The sequence below is a fragment of the Uranotaenia lowii genome, chromosome 2, assembly GCF_029784155.1.
Source record: "Uranotaenia lowii strain MFRU-FL chromosome 2, ASM2978415v1, whole genome shotgun sequence".
Taxonomy (NCBI): domain Eukaryota; kingdom Metazoa; phylum Arthropoda; class Insecta; order Diptera; family Culicidae; genus Uranotaenia; species Uranotaenia lowii.
The window spans coordinates 64,732,516-64,748,802 of record NC_073692.1 but is presented as its reverse complement, the minus strand read 5'-3'; the positions used below and the strand labels follow the sequence as shown (position 1 = coordinate 64,748,802).

The window sequence follows — 16,287 nt, the reverse complement described above, 5'->3', positions numbered from 1 at the left end:
CATGAGGAACTTATATTTATTTTCATTTTTCCCCTGCAGTGTGGGGAGGGTCCACAAACAACCATAACAATATTTTTCGTAACTAAGTAACATCACATCTCACATTTGGCTCCATTTGCTGGATAAGTTTTAAGTACTTTCCTTCTTCCAATTTCTCTTCTGGAAAAAGGAGAGGTCTTGAATCTTTAAAAAAAATCCGTTCATGTAAAATATGATTGCTTAAGCTTGAAATTTTTTTTACATTATGCGATAAAACTGTTAGTAGCGCCAACTTGAGCCCCTCGGCTTGATCGATTTGGTTGGGGATACATCGACGATCAACTCCTGATGACAGCGACGAATAGACGTCAGATCGAGAATCGGCAGAGTGGCGATTGAAAAGTAGAAAAAGGCGGTAGATGATAAAACTTGTGCGGAAAAGTTAAAGTTAGTTTTCGGTTAGATTTACTGGCAATATTGTGTTTAATTTGAAATTCTATTGTTCGGTAAGGTCACAACTAAAAACTGTAATAGAGAAGATTATTTACAAACTGTTACTTTATAGTCGGGCTAGCGAATTCGCTGAGCGTACAAATTGAGGTTACACGTGTAGTTCATAGGCCGAATCGGATAGTTACCTACTGGTAAGGTCTTTTCAAGCTGTATCGAGATTTATATTCTAACCAACTTACCGTAACTAACTAGGTACCCTGATACCGACTGCGATCGGATGTTGTTAGGAGAGAATTTGCCACATTGTTGCTTATGCAAACACTAAATGTAAGCTACCTTTTCATTATACACCAGAACATGCAATTTACTGAATTTAACCATTGCAGGAGATTTTTAATCATCTAAATACAAAGATTAAATATCCAGAAACTTTGTTTGTTGGAAGCTGGCATCCCTAACAATTTAAAAATCTCATTTAACGAGATGTCCGAAGGATCCAAAAAGTCGGCTGATGAGAGCGTGATCATAACCTCAAATAAGACTATGCAGCCTAATGATAAACAGTTGGAAGATGGTGCAACACCGGTCGTGAGCGCTAAAACCAGCAAAAATCCGAAGACTAAATCTAATCCGAAGAAGAAAGTCGTCACCTTTAGTTGCGTACTTTGCAAGTGGCCAGACAACAACGAGATGGTGATGTGTGATGTCTGTAGCGCATGGCACCATTACATCTGCGTCGACGAAACCGAAGGTATATGCGATCGAGACTGGACGTGTTCCAAGTGTCTCGAGAAATCTAGAAAAAAGTCTTCCGGAAAAGGATCGGCAACTAGCACCGCTATCAAAAACCAGGATCAAGAAGCACGCCTTGGACTGCTCAGGGAAAAGCTGGAATTTAAACAAAAATTTGCGTTGCAACGTCTAGAACTTCAGGAGAAACTGGAACATCAATATCTAGAAGAGAAATATAAATTAACACAGGATATCTCTGCTGAAAGTGTGTTCAGTAGCGACGAAAATTTCGGTGGCCAAGAAACAATGCGAAGGATTCAGAATTGGATTAGCGATGTTGATAAGTGTGGGGGTGGCGATGGTGGCGATATAGCATCGCAAGCACCCAGTCAAAGTAAACTTCACGATGGTCGTGCTAAAGCAACGCGCTTGGATGGTCACCCTAATACGTCTCTTCGAGACTTCTCGCAAGGTGCTCGAGAAACAAGCCCACACAATATGAACAACAGCTCGTGTAATGTTTTTCTCCCGGAACAGAAATCCACTCCTCACGGTCAGAGAAAATCATCCGAGAATCACGGTCAATTGGAAACGTTTGTTTTGAACCGCAGTCAGCTGGCAGCTAGGCAAGCCGTCCATAGGGAGCTTCCGGAGTTCAGCGGAAATCCCGAGGACTGGCCTCTGTTCTACTGTACTTTCAGCTCCTCTTCAGCAATGTGCGGTTTTACTAATGAAGAGAACATGCTTCGATTAAGGAACTGCCTCAAAGGTCGGGCACTGGATGCCGTGAGATGTCGACTATTACATCCGTCGAACGTGAACGGAGTAATATCTACCCTTAAAATGCTGTTTGGGAACCCGGAATCGATTGTTCACGCTATCATTTTAAAAATCAGAAAACTACCGCCACCGGATATGACCCGACTTGAGACTCTAGTGAATTTTTCACTCTCGGTTGAAAACCTATGTGCCACCATCGAAGCCTGTGGAGTCCACGACTTCATGTACGATGCTTCTCTACGTTACGAACTCATCGAGAAACTTCCATCGGACCTGGCTATGCAATGGGCTAAACATGCCAGAAATTTGACTGTACCAAAATTGTCAGATCTGAGTTCATGGTTACACACAGAAGCTGAGGATGCTTCGTCTATTTTAATCACACCGACGTCCAGTCAAAGGTCTAGAAGAAACGATAGATTTTTGAATCTTCATTCAGGGTTTCAGCAACAAGAGTCACAACAGAACATAACAGCAAAGACTAAGCAAAGAGGTTGTTCGAAAGAAAGCGCCCCAAGGGTGTGTGGAGTTTGTAAAGGTTCCTGTGAAATGATCTCCAAATGCGAACGATTCGCTGAACTGAGTTACGACGCGAAGTGGGATGTGCTTAAAGAACTTCAACTATGTAAAAAATGCCTTCGTCGACACAGTGGTACATGCCGCATGCAAAAGATTTGCGGAGTAAACGGCTGCACTTATAAGCACCATCCCCTAATGCACAAGAAGTTGGAAGTAAAACCAAGTACCGCTACCCCCGGGAATTACTGCAATATTCATCAATTGGAGGGCGATCAAATCCTGTTCAGAATCGTCCCTGTCATTCTGTACGGCTCGAAAACAGCGATACGCACGTTTGCGTTTTTAGACGACGGGTCGGAACTCACTCTTATTGAAGAGAGCTTAGCGAACGAACTTGACCTTCAGGGCCCGCAAAAATCACTTTGCCTGAAATGGACAGGTGATACAAGGCGATTCGAGGATCGTTCAAAAGTTGTCAACTTACGAGTATCAGGTAGCAACAAATCGTTTGAAAGGTCTTACAGTTTGTCGGAAGTTCGAACAGTTCGTGAACTAAACTTACCTAAACAGTCTTTAATAACAACTGATATGAAGCGCAAGTACCCCCATTTGAACAACATTCCCTTCGAGTCCTATCGAGATGCTGTCTCACGGATCCTGATTGGCCTGGATCATGCACATCTAGGGAATGCCTTCAAAACCCGCGAAGGCCGCTTCAACCAGCCAATCGCAGTAAAATCCAGATTGGGCTGGATCGTGTTCGGCAACTGCGCTGAAACTGAACCAGCTAGTTTTTTTGTAAACATGCACAGCATACCTAGATGTGAATGTAATGATGACGATAGTCTGCAAAAGTTAGTAAAAAACTATTTTTCGTTGGATAGCATTGGCATTTCTCATTCATCGCCGCTAATGTCAACTTATGATCAAAAAGCTATTGACATGTTGAACTTCCAAATGAAATCGGTTGCTGGCAGATACGAAGTAGGACTGTTATGGAAGTACGAACATGTGAGGTTGCCCAACAGTAGAGACATGGCTCTCAGGAGGTGGCAATGCTTAGATCGCCGACTGAGCAAAGACGAAAAGCTAGCTACGCTGATGGAGGAAAAAATACAGGACTATTTGCGCAAGGGATACATCAGGAAGTTAGACAAGAAAGAACTTGTATCGAAACAACCTAGAGTTTGGTATCTCCCTATATTCCCCGTGGTGAACCCAAACAAACCAGGCAAACTACGAATAGTCTGGGATGCTGCAGCAAAAGCCCACGGAGTATCTTTAAATTCAGTTCTCCTAAAAGGGCCTGATCAGATGAGTTCGCTTTTTTCTATTTTGCTCAAATTCCGAGAATATAAAATAGCCTTTTCCGGTGATATAAGGGAAATGTACCATCAGGTACTAATCAGAGAAGCCGATCAACAATGCCAAAGGTTCTTTTGGAAAAGCAACGCGGACTCTATCGTTCCCAGTGAATATGTTATGCGAGTAATGACATTTGGGGCCAGCTGTTCACCGTGCAGCGCCCTCTTCGTGAAGAACGCAAATGCGCGAAAATTTCAAAAGGAGTTTCCACAGGCGGTTGACGTAATTATCAATCAACACTACGTTGACGACGCACTGGTGAGCGTGGAAGATGAGGACGACGCCATACGTATTGCCAAGGAAGTTTACGAGATCCACAGAAGCGGTGGCTTTGAGATAAGGAACTGGGTATCCAATTCCCGTCGGTTCCTGAAAGCTCTTCCAGGCCCGAATGCCGCGGAAAAAAGTATGAGTTTGTCTTCCGAGCTTGGCACCGAGAAGATCCTTGGGATGTTTTGGAATACTGCTTCCGATAAGTTCACGTTCAAGCTCTCTTCTAGACACGATCCGGATCTGCTGAATGGTAAGCGAATTCCAACTAAAAGAGAAGTTCTCAGAACCCTTATGATGATCTTTGATCCCCTGGGGCTAATAGGCCACGTTTTAATGTATCTGAAAATAATCCTACAAGAAGTATGGCGCGTTGGCGTCGGATGGGATGACAATATCCCCAAAGATCTTTTTTTGAAGTGGTTGTCATGGCTGAATGTGCTACCGGCGCTTCAAGAAGTTAGAATCCCGCGTTGTTATAGAATAATGACATCTATGTTCAACACCACAGTCGTTCAAATGCATACGTTTGTCGATGCGAGCGAGAGTGGATTTGCCACCGCAGTGTTTCTCAGGTTCGAGGAAAACGGCAACGTAGAATGCACCTTAGTTGGAAGCAAAACAAGGGTATCTCCACTGAAATTCTTAACTATCCCGAGATCTGAGCTGCAAGCTGGTCTACTAGGAGCCAGATTAGCAACAAATATAGTTGCGTCATTATCCATCGAAGTCCATAAACAATTCTTCTGGACCGATTCAAGAAACCTTTTGAGCTGGCTGAAATCAGATCATCGCAGATATTCTCAATTCGTCGGAACGCGCGTAAGCGAGATTCTGGAACTAACGAATCTCAACGAGTGGTACTGGATTCCTACAAAGGATAACGTTGCGGATGACGGAACCAAATGGAAGGGCGTGCCGGATACTTCCTCGAGCAGCAGATGGTTTAGAGGCCCTCCCTTTCTTTATAAACCAGCAGAAGAGTGGCCAAATCAACCAAAATCCATCGACAACACCAACGAAGAACTACGTCCTAAGCTTCTGCTTCAAATTGCGACTCATCAATCAATTGTAAATATCGAAAACTTTTCCTGCTGGCGTCGTCTGTACCGATCGACAGCCATGGTAATAAGAGCTGTTAATGAATTTCGAAGCTTACTGCATCCATCGCGAAAGAACATGAAACCTAAGCGCCTGAACCCCGATATCGAGAGCATTCCACCCTTGAACAGGGAGGAATTAGTAGCAGCACAAAACCTTTTGTACAAAGAAGTCCAAATATGTACGACCGCTGACGAATATACTTTGCTGAAGGAGTCCTCCGGCGAAAGTCCCAAAGTCCTGCCAAAGTCTAGCAAACTTTATCGCCTTTCACCCTTCGTAGACACCAATGGTGTTATGCGTATTCACAGCAGAACGAAAACTTGCCAGTATACAGACCTTCATTCAAAAAATCCTATTGTCCTGCCACGGGAGCATCACATGACAAGACTTGTTGTTCAACATTTCCACAAAAATCTTTATCACCGGAACCACGAAACTGCCATCAATCAACTACGTCTGCGCTATTACATTCCGAAGTTGAGAGTAGTATACCGTACCATGAGAGGCAACTGTCAGCGTTGCAAAAACGAAAAGGCTTCTCCAGAACCACCCCCTATGGCCGATCTTCCAGAAGCCAGACTGGCAGCCTTCTGCCGGCCATTTACTCATGCAGGCATCGATTATTTCGGTCCGATGCTGGTTGTGGTTCATCGTCGTTCAGAGAAAAGATGGGGTGTTTTAATAACGTGTATGACTACTCGCGCCATCTATATAGATCTCGTGCAATCACTGAGCACCGACTCATGCATCATGGCATTGAGAATGTTCATGGTCCGTCGCGGAGTTCCAAGATTAATTTATAGCGATCAAGGAACAAACTTCAGAGGAGCAGCAAAAGAACTTGTAACAGAACTCGAAAAGATGAACCAAGACGCTCTAGTATCGGCAATTACATCTACTGAAACCACCTGGAAATTCAACCCCCCAGCATCACCACACATGGGTGGTGCGTGGGAGAGGTTAATCCAAACAGTAAAAAAGAACTTGCAAAGCATCTCGCTTTCTCGAGTTCCACGTGAAGAAGTACTGCGCTGCGCACTGGTGGAAATCGAAGGTACAGTAAACTCCAGACCTCTGACTTACGTGTCGTTGGAAGATCAAGACGCTCCTGTGCTAACTCCAAACCATTTTACACTCGGTTCCTCCAATGGTAACAAGCCTCTAGCCTTGTTTGACGACAGTTCCGAGGCACTACGAAAGCAGTGGCACACTTCTCAACTTATAGCAAATATCTTTTGGCGACGTTGGCTAAATGACTATTTGCCATGTTTAACTAGACGATCCAAGTGGTACACACCTGCAAAAAAGATTGAGGTTGGTGATATCGTGATCATAGTTGATCCTAGTGCACCCAGAAACAGTTGGCCCAAAGGAAGAGTAATCGGGACCGTTCCATCCAAGGATGGTCAAGTTCGAAAGGCGACTGTCCAAACAGTCCACGGAATCTACGAGAGACCAGCGGTGAGGTTAGCTGTAATCGACGTTGGCGTTAGCAATCGTGCTGCTCAGGAGATGTCTGACCGCACTCCGGGGGGGACTGTTAGTAGCGCCAACTTGAGCCCCTCGGCTTGATCGATTTGGTTGGGGATACATCGACGATCAACTCCTGATGACAGCGACGAATAGACGTCAGATCGAGAATCGGCAGAGTGGCGATTGAAAAGTAGAAAAAGGCGGTAGATGATAAAACTTGTGCGGAAAAGTTAAAGTTAGTTTTCGGTTAGATTTACTGGCAATATTGTGTTTAATTTGAAATTCTATTGTTCGGTAAGGTCACAACTAAAAACTGTAATAGAGAAGATTATTTACAAACTGTTACTTTATAGTCGGGCTAGCGAATTCGCTGAGCGTACAAATTGAGGTTACACGTGTAGTTCATAGGCCGAATCGGATAGTTACCTACTGGTAAGGTCTTTTCAAGCTGTATCGAGATTTATATTCTAACCAACTTACCGTAACTAACTAGGTACCCTGATACCGACTGCGATCGGATGTTGTTAGGAGAGAATTTGCCACATTGTTGCTTATGCAAACACTAAATGTAAGCTACCTTTTCATTATACACCAGAACATGCAATTTACTGAATTTAACCATTGCAGGAGATTTTTAATCATCTAAATACAAAGATTAAATATCCAGAAACTTTGTTTGTTGGAAGCTGGCATCCCTAACAAAAACCTTCCTCATTCCCGGCTCTGTACTGTATGGAATATCACGTTATGTTAAAATTGTGCGGAACTTTTCCTCACTCTTATTCCCCACTACTAGAAGGTGAAAAGGATTATTTTTATAACCATAGAATCGTTGCGTGTACTTTTATACTCTCCTCTGTAAAATTTGGTTTATTTTATTTAATAAAACCTTAAATTTATCAGAACAAACGTTGGTACCTTTTTTTCGGTAAGACCCAAATAATCTTAGAAATATTATTTATTTGAATACTCTATCCAATTTGTTATCATCTGTGCTAATCCATTCGAGTTATTAAAAAATGTCTGCAAGCCCCTCTTCCCCATTCCTATCGAATCAGTGAAAGGAGGAAGAAGCCTTGATCAATCATAGAAAATAATTCTACTCAAAAACCCGCTGCTATTTTATTTCAATAATAAGTTCTCGAGTAATCCAAAAATATTGTAAGAAAACCATCTTCCTCCTTCCCTTCTTCTCGATGAAGATTAATGCATAGAAGGGAGACCCTCGTACCCCTTCGTATCTCTCCAGTGGAAAGACAGATGTGTTTCAAATATCTTAGAAACTTGACTCGTTGCCTTATGCCTTCCTATATAAAATTTGGATTCATTTGCATGATCAGTTATCGAAAACTGTATGGAAGACCCACTCCCCATTTTGTATGTCCCCAATCAAAGATGGTGGAGTCCCAAATAATCATAGAAACGTTTCTCGTACCCAAATAACGGCCCATGTTGTATTTGGTTCCATTCGCTTGATTAGTTCTCAAATTTTGCAAAAATAATTGTATGACTGGCCCCTTCCCGTTTTTCTACCACCATTCTGGAAAGAGGATGGAGCTTCAAACCATCTTGAAAAGATTCTTCCTATGTTTATGTTATGTAGAAGTAATACTAATAACTAATACAAATGTAAGTAATACAAATGTATTTTCAGACACCCAATCGGATATGAAAATAATTGTATGATTTTTCGAATTTGGGCCTGAATTTGTTTTCGTCGACATAAAAATCACTACATCCAGACAAATTTGAAAAAAAATATAATTAAGAATAAATTTCGAAGATGAACACAAATTTAAAGATTCGTTGAGTATTATTTTTTCTTTACAAAATTGTTATCTCGGTTGGATTGGTGGAAAATTTATGCATGGTGTTATCGCATATCTGTGATGAGTTTAATGGGAGGGAGGAATATTTGAAGAATTTATAACATTTTGGTATCAAGTTGTTTTTAAATGCCTATTCATATTCCCTTAAGTTCATAGGAAGTGTCCGGATAACCTCCATCCAATTACTCTTTTCTGTCTAAGAGACCGTATATGGTATTTGAATGCTTTTCCAATTTTCGAATATTTTCGGAAGTAGGTACTGAAGTCCTATCCTGGCAGGCATAACGCAATGTTTACGATGCTAGAATTTCGCTGATGGGTGATGAAACTTTGAATTGGTTAGATTTGAAATGCTTCGATATGAGTGAAATTTGTTAGAAAAAATCTGATCGAAAACGAAAAAAGGAGTTGATCCATTCGAGGGGTATCATAAATTAACACATCATACAGAAATCCTACGGCAAATGTTAACTATTTTTGAAATTATAATGCATATTCATCCAGACACACAGTTAATCTCTTATAATACCATTCTCTTCAAAACGAGTACAAAATGAGGCAACATTTCCAAAATAAAAAGATTTCGTTTAAAGAGCATATAAACAGTTCCTGCTGCAAATTTCATTGTTGCTTTTTCTACAACTCGAAAAAAAAGAAAACGAGCAGAGAGTTCAGCAGTTTAGTGCGACCTGAAAGTAAATTTTGGTTATTTATGTTCTCAGTTTTCTCAACTGTTGACATACAAAATCGAAAACAACATCTGAGTTACTTAGCTAAGAGCCACTAGATGGTGATGTTTTTAGGATAATTTTAACGGTTTTAAAATGGCCGACGATTCAAATTCTGAAACACGGATTCGACACATATAATTTCAATCCAAAATTTTAGTTATTAACGATAAAAGTCAGCTCATATTTATCAAATTTGCAGCTTATCATATCATCTTAAACGATTTCAATTGTAGAAAAATATTTTTTTAAGGGTGTTTACCAAATTTTTCACAGGATTGGAATAAAAACTTTGCTTAAATGTTAGTTGAACCACCCAAGTAACATTTAAAGTTTTAAAGCAGGCTGTTAGACCAAGTTTAGGTTTCATAAGAGACTTAAAGAGTCTTACAAAACAATCGGTTATACTTTGGAGGCAAAAAGTTCAACTCAAGCAGATGTTGACATATTTTCAAAATCAAACAAAAATTTGAATAGATTAAAAAGTATTTTGCGCCAAAATTTTTAAGCAAATTGCATCAAAATTATTATAAACGATTTATTGGAAACTTAAAATATGATTTAAAATTGACTGATGTGTTTTGATATAAAGAAAAGATTTTCAAGTGTTTTTTTTTCAACATTTTTATTAAATTTTTTTGAAATTGGCGAATATTGGGGAAAAAAACCGAAATTTCAATACAACTGGATGTTTGCAGAGAAATGTCAGGTAAGCAATGGTTAGAATAATTCGAACCTAATTTTTTGGTTCCAAATTTGCTTATACACGTAAAGTTCATTGATTTGAATCTCGGTTTTACATTTTAAACTTCGAATAGATGCATTTCCATACTCGAAACTCTCCATTTCGGAATGTGAAAAAAGAATTGTGAAATTGGAACATAAGAAAGTTTCATAATGGTGGTCAAGAATTGAAAAATCTGAAACAGTTTTATCATTTGCAATTTAAATTTAGATTCTCAAATAGAATTTAAAATAAATAACTGTAGAAAAAATTCACATTAAAAACTGAAAATTCAGTATCCAAATAAGAGATTTCTGGTTGAGGGTTTTGATACGAATTTCGATTGTTGGTTCATAACTAAAAGAAAATTGCTATCTGCAACTTAGATTAAAAAATCATTATCAGATTCTGAATTCCGAACGGCAAGATTCAGATCCGGAATTCAAATAACAAATTCAGTTTCAGCTCGAAGTTAAGTTAAATATTTAAGATAAGCATATCAATATGAACATCTCATTGAAGATTCAAATTGATTCTTGATTTCAATTCTTGATTCAAGATTAAAATTTAATTTTTAATCAGAGTCAGTTTGGCAACATATACCTACAGAAGCGATTCGGATGCATTTTGAAGATTTCGTTCTTTGAAAAATATTTATTTTAATCTACTGATGAATTCTGATGAAAAAAATTTTCAATTTCTGTCTTGATTTTTGTTGAGCAAATTCTGTATGTGACCAGATTTGCCCAGATATTGCCTGGATTTTTGGTCGACAATTTTGATATCAAATGGTCGGATTTGGCCAGGTTTTTATATTAAACTAGCTGACCCGGTAAACTTCGTTTAACCCATTACCTAATAAATCGATGGAAAATGTTTGAAGTTCTTTAACTTCTTCGTGCTCGTGAATCAATTTTCATGGAAATCGTCTTCAAGTTGTTCGAGTTTTGCCCGTTTCTAGTTGATTTTGTATAGGAGCCCCCCTTCCATAAAAAGTAATAATCTCGAAATTATTATACAAACCATCTCGGGCCCAAAAACCCTCGGATACCAAATTTCACTTCATTACGACCGACCATTCATACGTGATGGTGTTACAAAGAAACCGCCTCAATTTTCATATATAAGATAACCCGAATTCGTCCTGGGAACCTTATATTACCAGCTTTCTAATGAACTCATTGAAATTTTGAAAGATTAAGAGAAACTGAAAATATCGGCATTTAAAGATAAAAACGACGAGTGGGTTCTTTTTTCTGCCGATCATTGTATATACATCATCATCATCATCATTGCACAGTGGTCCAGAAATGAAATTTAGCGGGAAACAATTATTTGCGCTCTTGCCTTAGGTTTAAGACATTTGGTGTCCAAGACAAAGTTGTACAACTTGGTGGTCCTACAAAAACAAGTTTTTTTGTTATAACTTTGTTGGGTATCAATTTATCAAAATTATGTCTGCGGCAAGTATTTAGCAAATCATTATGTGCATCTTTTGTAGCAAACAGATTTCTAATATCTGCTTTTGATTCGCAGTTATCATGAATTTTGTGTTCAAAAATGGCTGTTTTGTATGAGCCATAACTTCAAATGGAGCAAACCAAAAAATTCAAACTTTAATTCGTTTGAATGAACATGTTAACAACTACTTTATATCAAAAAACTGGAGAGGTGTTTTTTGTTTAAAGCTTTTTATTAACATTTGAACTTGAACAAAATTGCCATTTTTCATATAACAAAATATATCACTTTTGCTCTGCGACGTGGAATTCTTCTTTGCTTTCGCACCCTTAGTCAATAATTCTAAATTTTTTACCACTACAAAATCAGAGTTTCCTATTCATAACCTTTTGTAAAAATTTTGATAGACTAACATAGCCAGAAGGGCACAAATAAAAAAAAAATGAGGATTCTTGATTATTAATGTATAGAACCATAAACTGAAAACAATGAATTACTAACTACCCAACAAGAAAGTCTTGAATTGTATTTTTCTTAGAAGGAGTTATTATTCACTTATGTCCTTTTGACTGTGAAAGCCAGTTTTGGTTTCTCCGGTGATCATTTTGATCAAACCCAAGTAAACCACACAGTTTTCAGTTCAAAAGTTTCGATTATTCGTGATGAACGTTCAAAGGAAAGTTATAGTCGTTCACTGGCTGAAGGGGTCTAGTGAAAAAGATGTGGTTGAAGTTCTGTTAAAAATGGATCCGAAGCTTTCGAAATTAACATTGAAAAAGAAATTAATTAATTAAATTAATTTGGTGGATCATACAGTGGTAAGGTTGTAGAAATATTTACAATATGATTCTACATTTCCGGAAAAAATGCTTCAACTGATTTTCAAATGGGGAGCTACCATATCTCAAACCACAGCAGGTATAAATTTATTTTGAACGAACCTTTATCTTTTGATCTTCAAATTATCTCAATATGATTTAATCAATCATTCATTGACGAAGATGATGAAGGAGACATGCGTGAATACAGCGATTCACACATTTTCGCGGTTTCTCTTGTTCCGTTACGTCTCGTAGATAAATCTAATAGGATACAAAACGTTATCTGGAGTAACGATTGCCCATCCTCAGTGAGTTTGTGCAGACCTATTAGGCTCATTTTTGCTAAGAAAAGTGCAGATCTAACAAGATTCGTTGGAAATGTTCATGAAGATCGCAGATCGTCTATGTATAGACAAACCCACTTGGAGAGCCAGGAAAACCAATATAGAAGAGAATGGACGGCGTCAGTCTTCGAAACATACTAAAAGAACAACTGAACTTATGTATTGATAAGCCTAGGGTCACCGGTGGGAATTCCAATACAGGAAATATTGCCAGGAAATTCTTCGAGAAACGGATTGAAGTTGCACAAATTACGGGACTGAATGTTCGGCTTTTGGAAAAGTTTTACGTGATTTTAACCATTATCAACAGTAGCTCGTGTGAAGGGTATGCTGAAGAAACTCGGGTGCTTTATAACAATTTATATAGCTGGTATCCCGTTTCTCCAACCGTACACAAATTGTTAGTGCATGGAGCAGCAGTCATAAAACATCATATTTTACCCATAGGCATGTATTCGGAAGAAGCTGGTGAAACAAGAAACAGAAGTTTACGAAGATTTCGAGGAAACCACTCCAGAAAGTTCGATCGTGTGATTAGTCTGGAGGATGTTTTTAAAAGACTCCTCCTGACATCAGATCCGTACTTCTCACTATCCAATAGAAAATGTATGAAATATTAAAAAATCAGCCTTCCTGAATGCAGCCGTCACTTGATCTGTGACCCCTAACGCGTTTATTTTATTAGTTTCATTATTGCTAGAATATAAGTGTTTTTTTTTTGTTTTCTATGAATTTTTAATTGATTTCTCAAATAAACTTTTTTTCCGGCTTTCCGTTTCTGTTAACTATAATGATGATATATATGTTACGATGTGTACGGTTATTCCTCACGCAGCCAAAAGTAATCAAAAATAATATAGAAAGGTTATATGAAAAATGGCAATTTTGGTCAAGTTCAAATGTTAATAAAAAGCTTTAAACAAAAAACACCTCTCCAGTTTTTTGATATAAAGTAGTTGTTAACATGTTCTTTCAAATGAATTAAAGTTTGAATTTTTTGGTTTGCTGCATTTGAAGTTATGGCTCATACAAAACGGCCATTTTTGAACACAAAATTCATGATAACTGCGAATCAAAAGCAGATATTAGAAATCTGTTTGCTACAAAAGATGCGCATAATGATTTGCTAAATACTTGCCGAAGACATGATTTTGATAAATTGATACCCAACAAAGTTATAACAAAAAAACTTGTTTTTGTAGGACCACCCTAACTTGTACACGAAAAATCATCATAAAACCTAGACGTTGATAGATAGACATTCAAAGTCTTCTACAAAGTTTCATCAATTATGTTGTTCTACATAATTGTTGAACATAATACAGCACTATCTCCTTACAGTAAAAAAATAATTTTCGTATCTAAGGAGTTTTATGAACCACCCTAAAAATGTTTCATTCAAAAGTAGCGCCTTGTGATGTTGTACAACTTTGTCTTGGACACCAAATATCTTAAACCTAAGGCAAGAGCGCAAATAATTGTTTCCCGCTAAATTTCATTTCTGGACCACTGTGCATTGTAACATCATCGAGTGTCTAACCCCTCTAACTTCGCACTATCCGTGAGTGATTTGTGTTTATTTTGTTTTGATTCCATTTAAATATATTTACTCAATTGAAATAACTTGTTATGCGTTTTATTATTTTCGTAAGACATAATCTGAAAATTTTAAAAACGATAGTTGATATTCAAGAAAATAAATAGTTAAAACTACATCCTTGTGTATTTTTACAAGACTGAGTAAAATATACGATTGCGTGCATCGGCTTCGATGTAAATGTGTCGTGTACAATACAATGTTATATCGAAAACGATGTTCCTTTTTTGTGCATTGTTTTTGATCTGATATTACATGATTTTTCTTGATGTCTATGATTTATTTGAAAACTTACCAATTTTAGCTGTCCATCTAATCCAGTCCTGACCACTTTTTCTGAAAAGGAAAATATAGACAAAAATTTTGTATTATTAAAAGGTCTTAATGAATCAGTTGAATTTTACGCAGTATAGGAAGAAGAATATGTAAAATGTGACTTATCATAATCAATTTTTCTGTCTCAAAATATTTAATACGATTTGAATTAAAAACTATTTAAAAATTGTGCAAGGAAAAATAATAATCGCTACATTGTCGTCAGATGTTTTTTAAACTGCTCATACGTCAGAAAATTGAATGTCATAACTTTAATCTTATATTAGACAAGGTCCCATTTTCAACTGCTATGCGGGAATTCTTCTTTGTATCCTTTACATTGACTACTCAACCTCGAGAAAGGAATGCCTCTATTAGCAATAAATACTCTCGGCTTTCTCGATGTCCTTAATTAGCCAATTAATCCCGTTACAAGACGCTGAGCTGATGAACGAAAGAAGGTTACCATGCTGGCCGGGAGAAAGCCATCGGAAAATCTCTATCTTCTATCATCTCCCGCATCGAAATTCATCCTTCAGGGGTGAAAACCTTGCGTAACAAAAGAAAAATGGCGAAGACAAAAAAACATAGAACAGAGTAACAATAATTAATGTCATCGATTCCATCGAATCCTAATTCTGGCTGACGGACGTATTCTCGCCAAATACGGGTAGGTAGAAGTAGAATCTATCAAGTCGTTCAGAAATGGGTCTGTTCGTTGATTTTGCCTAGATCATACACTCACACTCGAAACGGAACACCCGCGCGCCATCTCTCAAGATTGTTTGTGTATCAATCATCATGATGACGTCCACCTACATACGATATATCCAATCAGAATCGAACAACCGAGCGGCAGGTTGGAATTGATTTATTGTTACAATCCATCATCGTCTGGGCCACGATTCTTCCTTCGAAAGTTAGAAGATGAAAACAAAATTGCATGTTTATAACATCCTAGAAGGAGGACTTCTTATGGCAACTTTAACTATTCTATATCAAATATTTAATAAATTTGAGAATATCTTCATCATCAAATTTTTTTTGAAAATCACTAGAATTTTCAGAATTTTTGCTATTTTTGTTATTTTTGTCAATTTGATAAGTTTTTTCGTTTTTGTCATTTTTGTGTCATTTTTGTGTCATTTTTGGGTAATTTTTGTGTCATTTTTGTGTCATTTTTGTGTCATTTTTGTGTCAATTTTGTGTAATTTTTAGTGTCATTTTTGTGTCTTTTTTGAATAATTTTTGTGTCATTTTTGCGTCTTTTATGTGTCAATTTTGTGTCATTTTTGCGTCATTTTTGTGTCACTATTTTGTCACTTTTGCGTCCTTTTTGTATTATTTTCGTGTTATTTTTGTCATTTTTGTGTCATTTTTGTGTTATTTTTCTGTATATTTTGTGCCATTTTGTGTCATTTTGTGTCATTTTTGTCATTTTTGTCATTTTTGTCATTTTCGTCATTTTTGTCATTTCTGTTATTTTTGTCATTTTTGTCATTTTTGTCATTTTTGTCATTTTTGTCATTTTTGTCATTTTTGTCATTTTTGTCATTTTTGTCATTTTTGTCATTTTTGTCATTTTTGTCATTTTTGTCATTTTTGTCATTTTTGTCATTTTTGTCATTTTTGTCATTTTTGTCATTTTTGTCATTTTTGTCATTTTTGTCATTTTTGTCATTTTTGTCATTTTTGTCATTTTTGTCATTTTTGTCATTTTTGTCATTTTTGTCATTTTTGTCATTTTTGTCATTTTTGTCATTTTTGTCATTTTTGTCATTTTTGTCATTTTT

At 37.4% G+C, this 16,287-nt stretch overlaps 1 protein-coding gene across 1 annotated transcript; it reads left to right on the top strand.

The window, feature by feature from the left end:
* Positions 1-1,122: 1,122 nt before the first annotated feature.
* On the top strand, positions 1,123-6,427 carry LOC129741485 (uncharacterized). The gene is made up of 3 exons (XM_055733226.1): positions 1,123-4,351; positions 4,610-6,256; positions 6,384-6,427. The coding sequence occupies exons 1-3, from the start codon at positions 1,123-1,125 to the stop codon at positions 6,425-6,427; spliced, it is 4,920 nt and encodes a 1,639-aa protein (XP_055589201.1).
* The last annotated feature ends 9,860 nt before the right edge of the window (positions 6,428-16,287 follow it).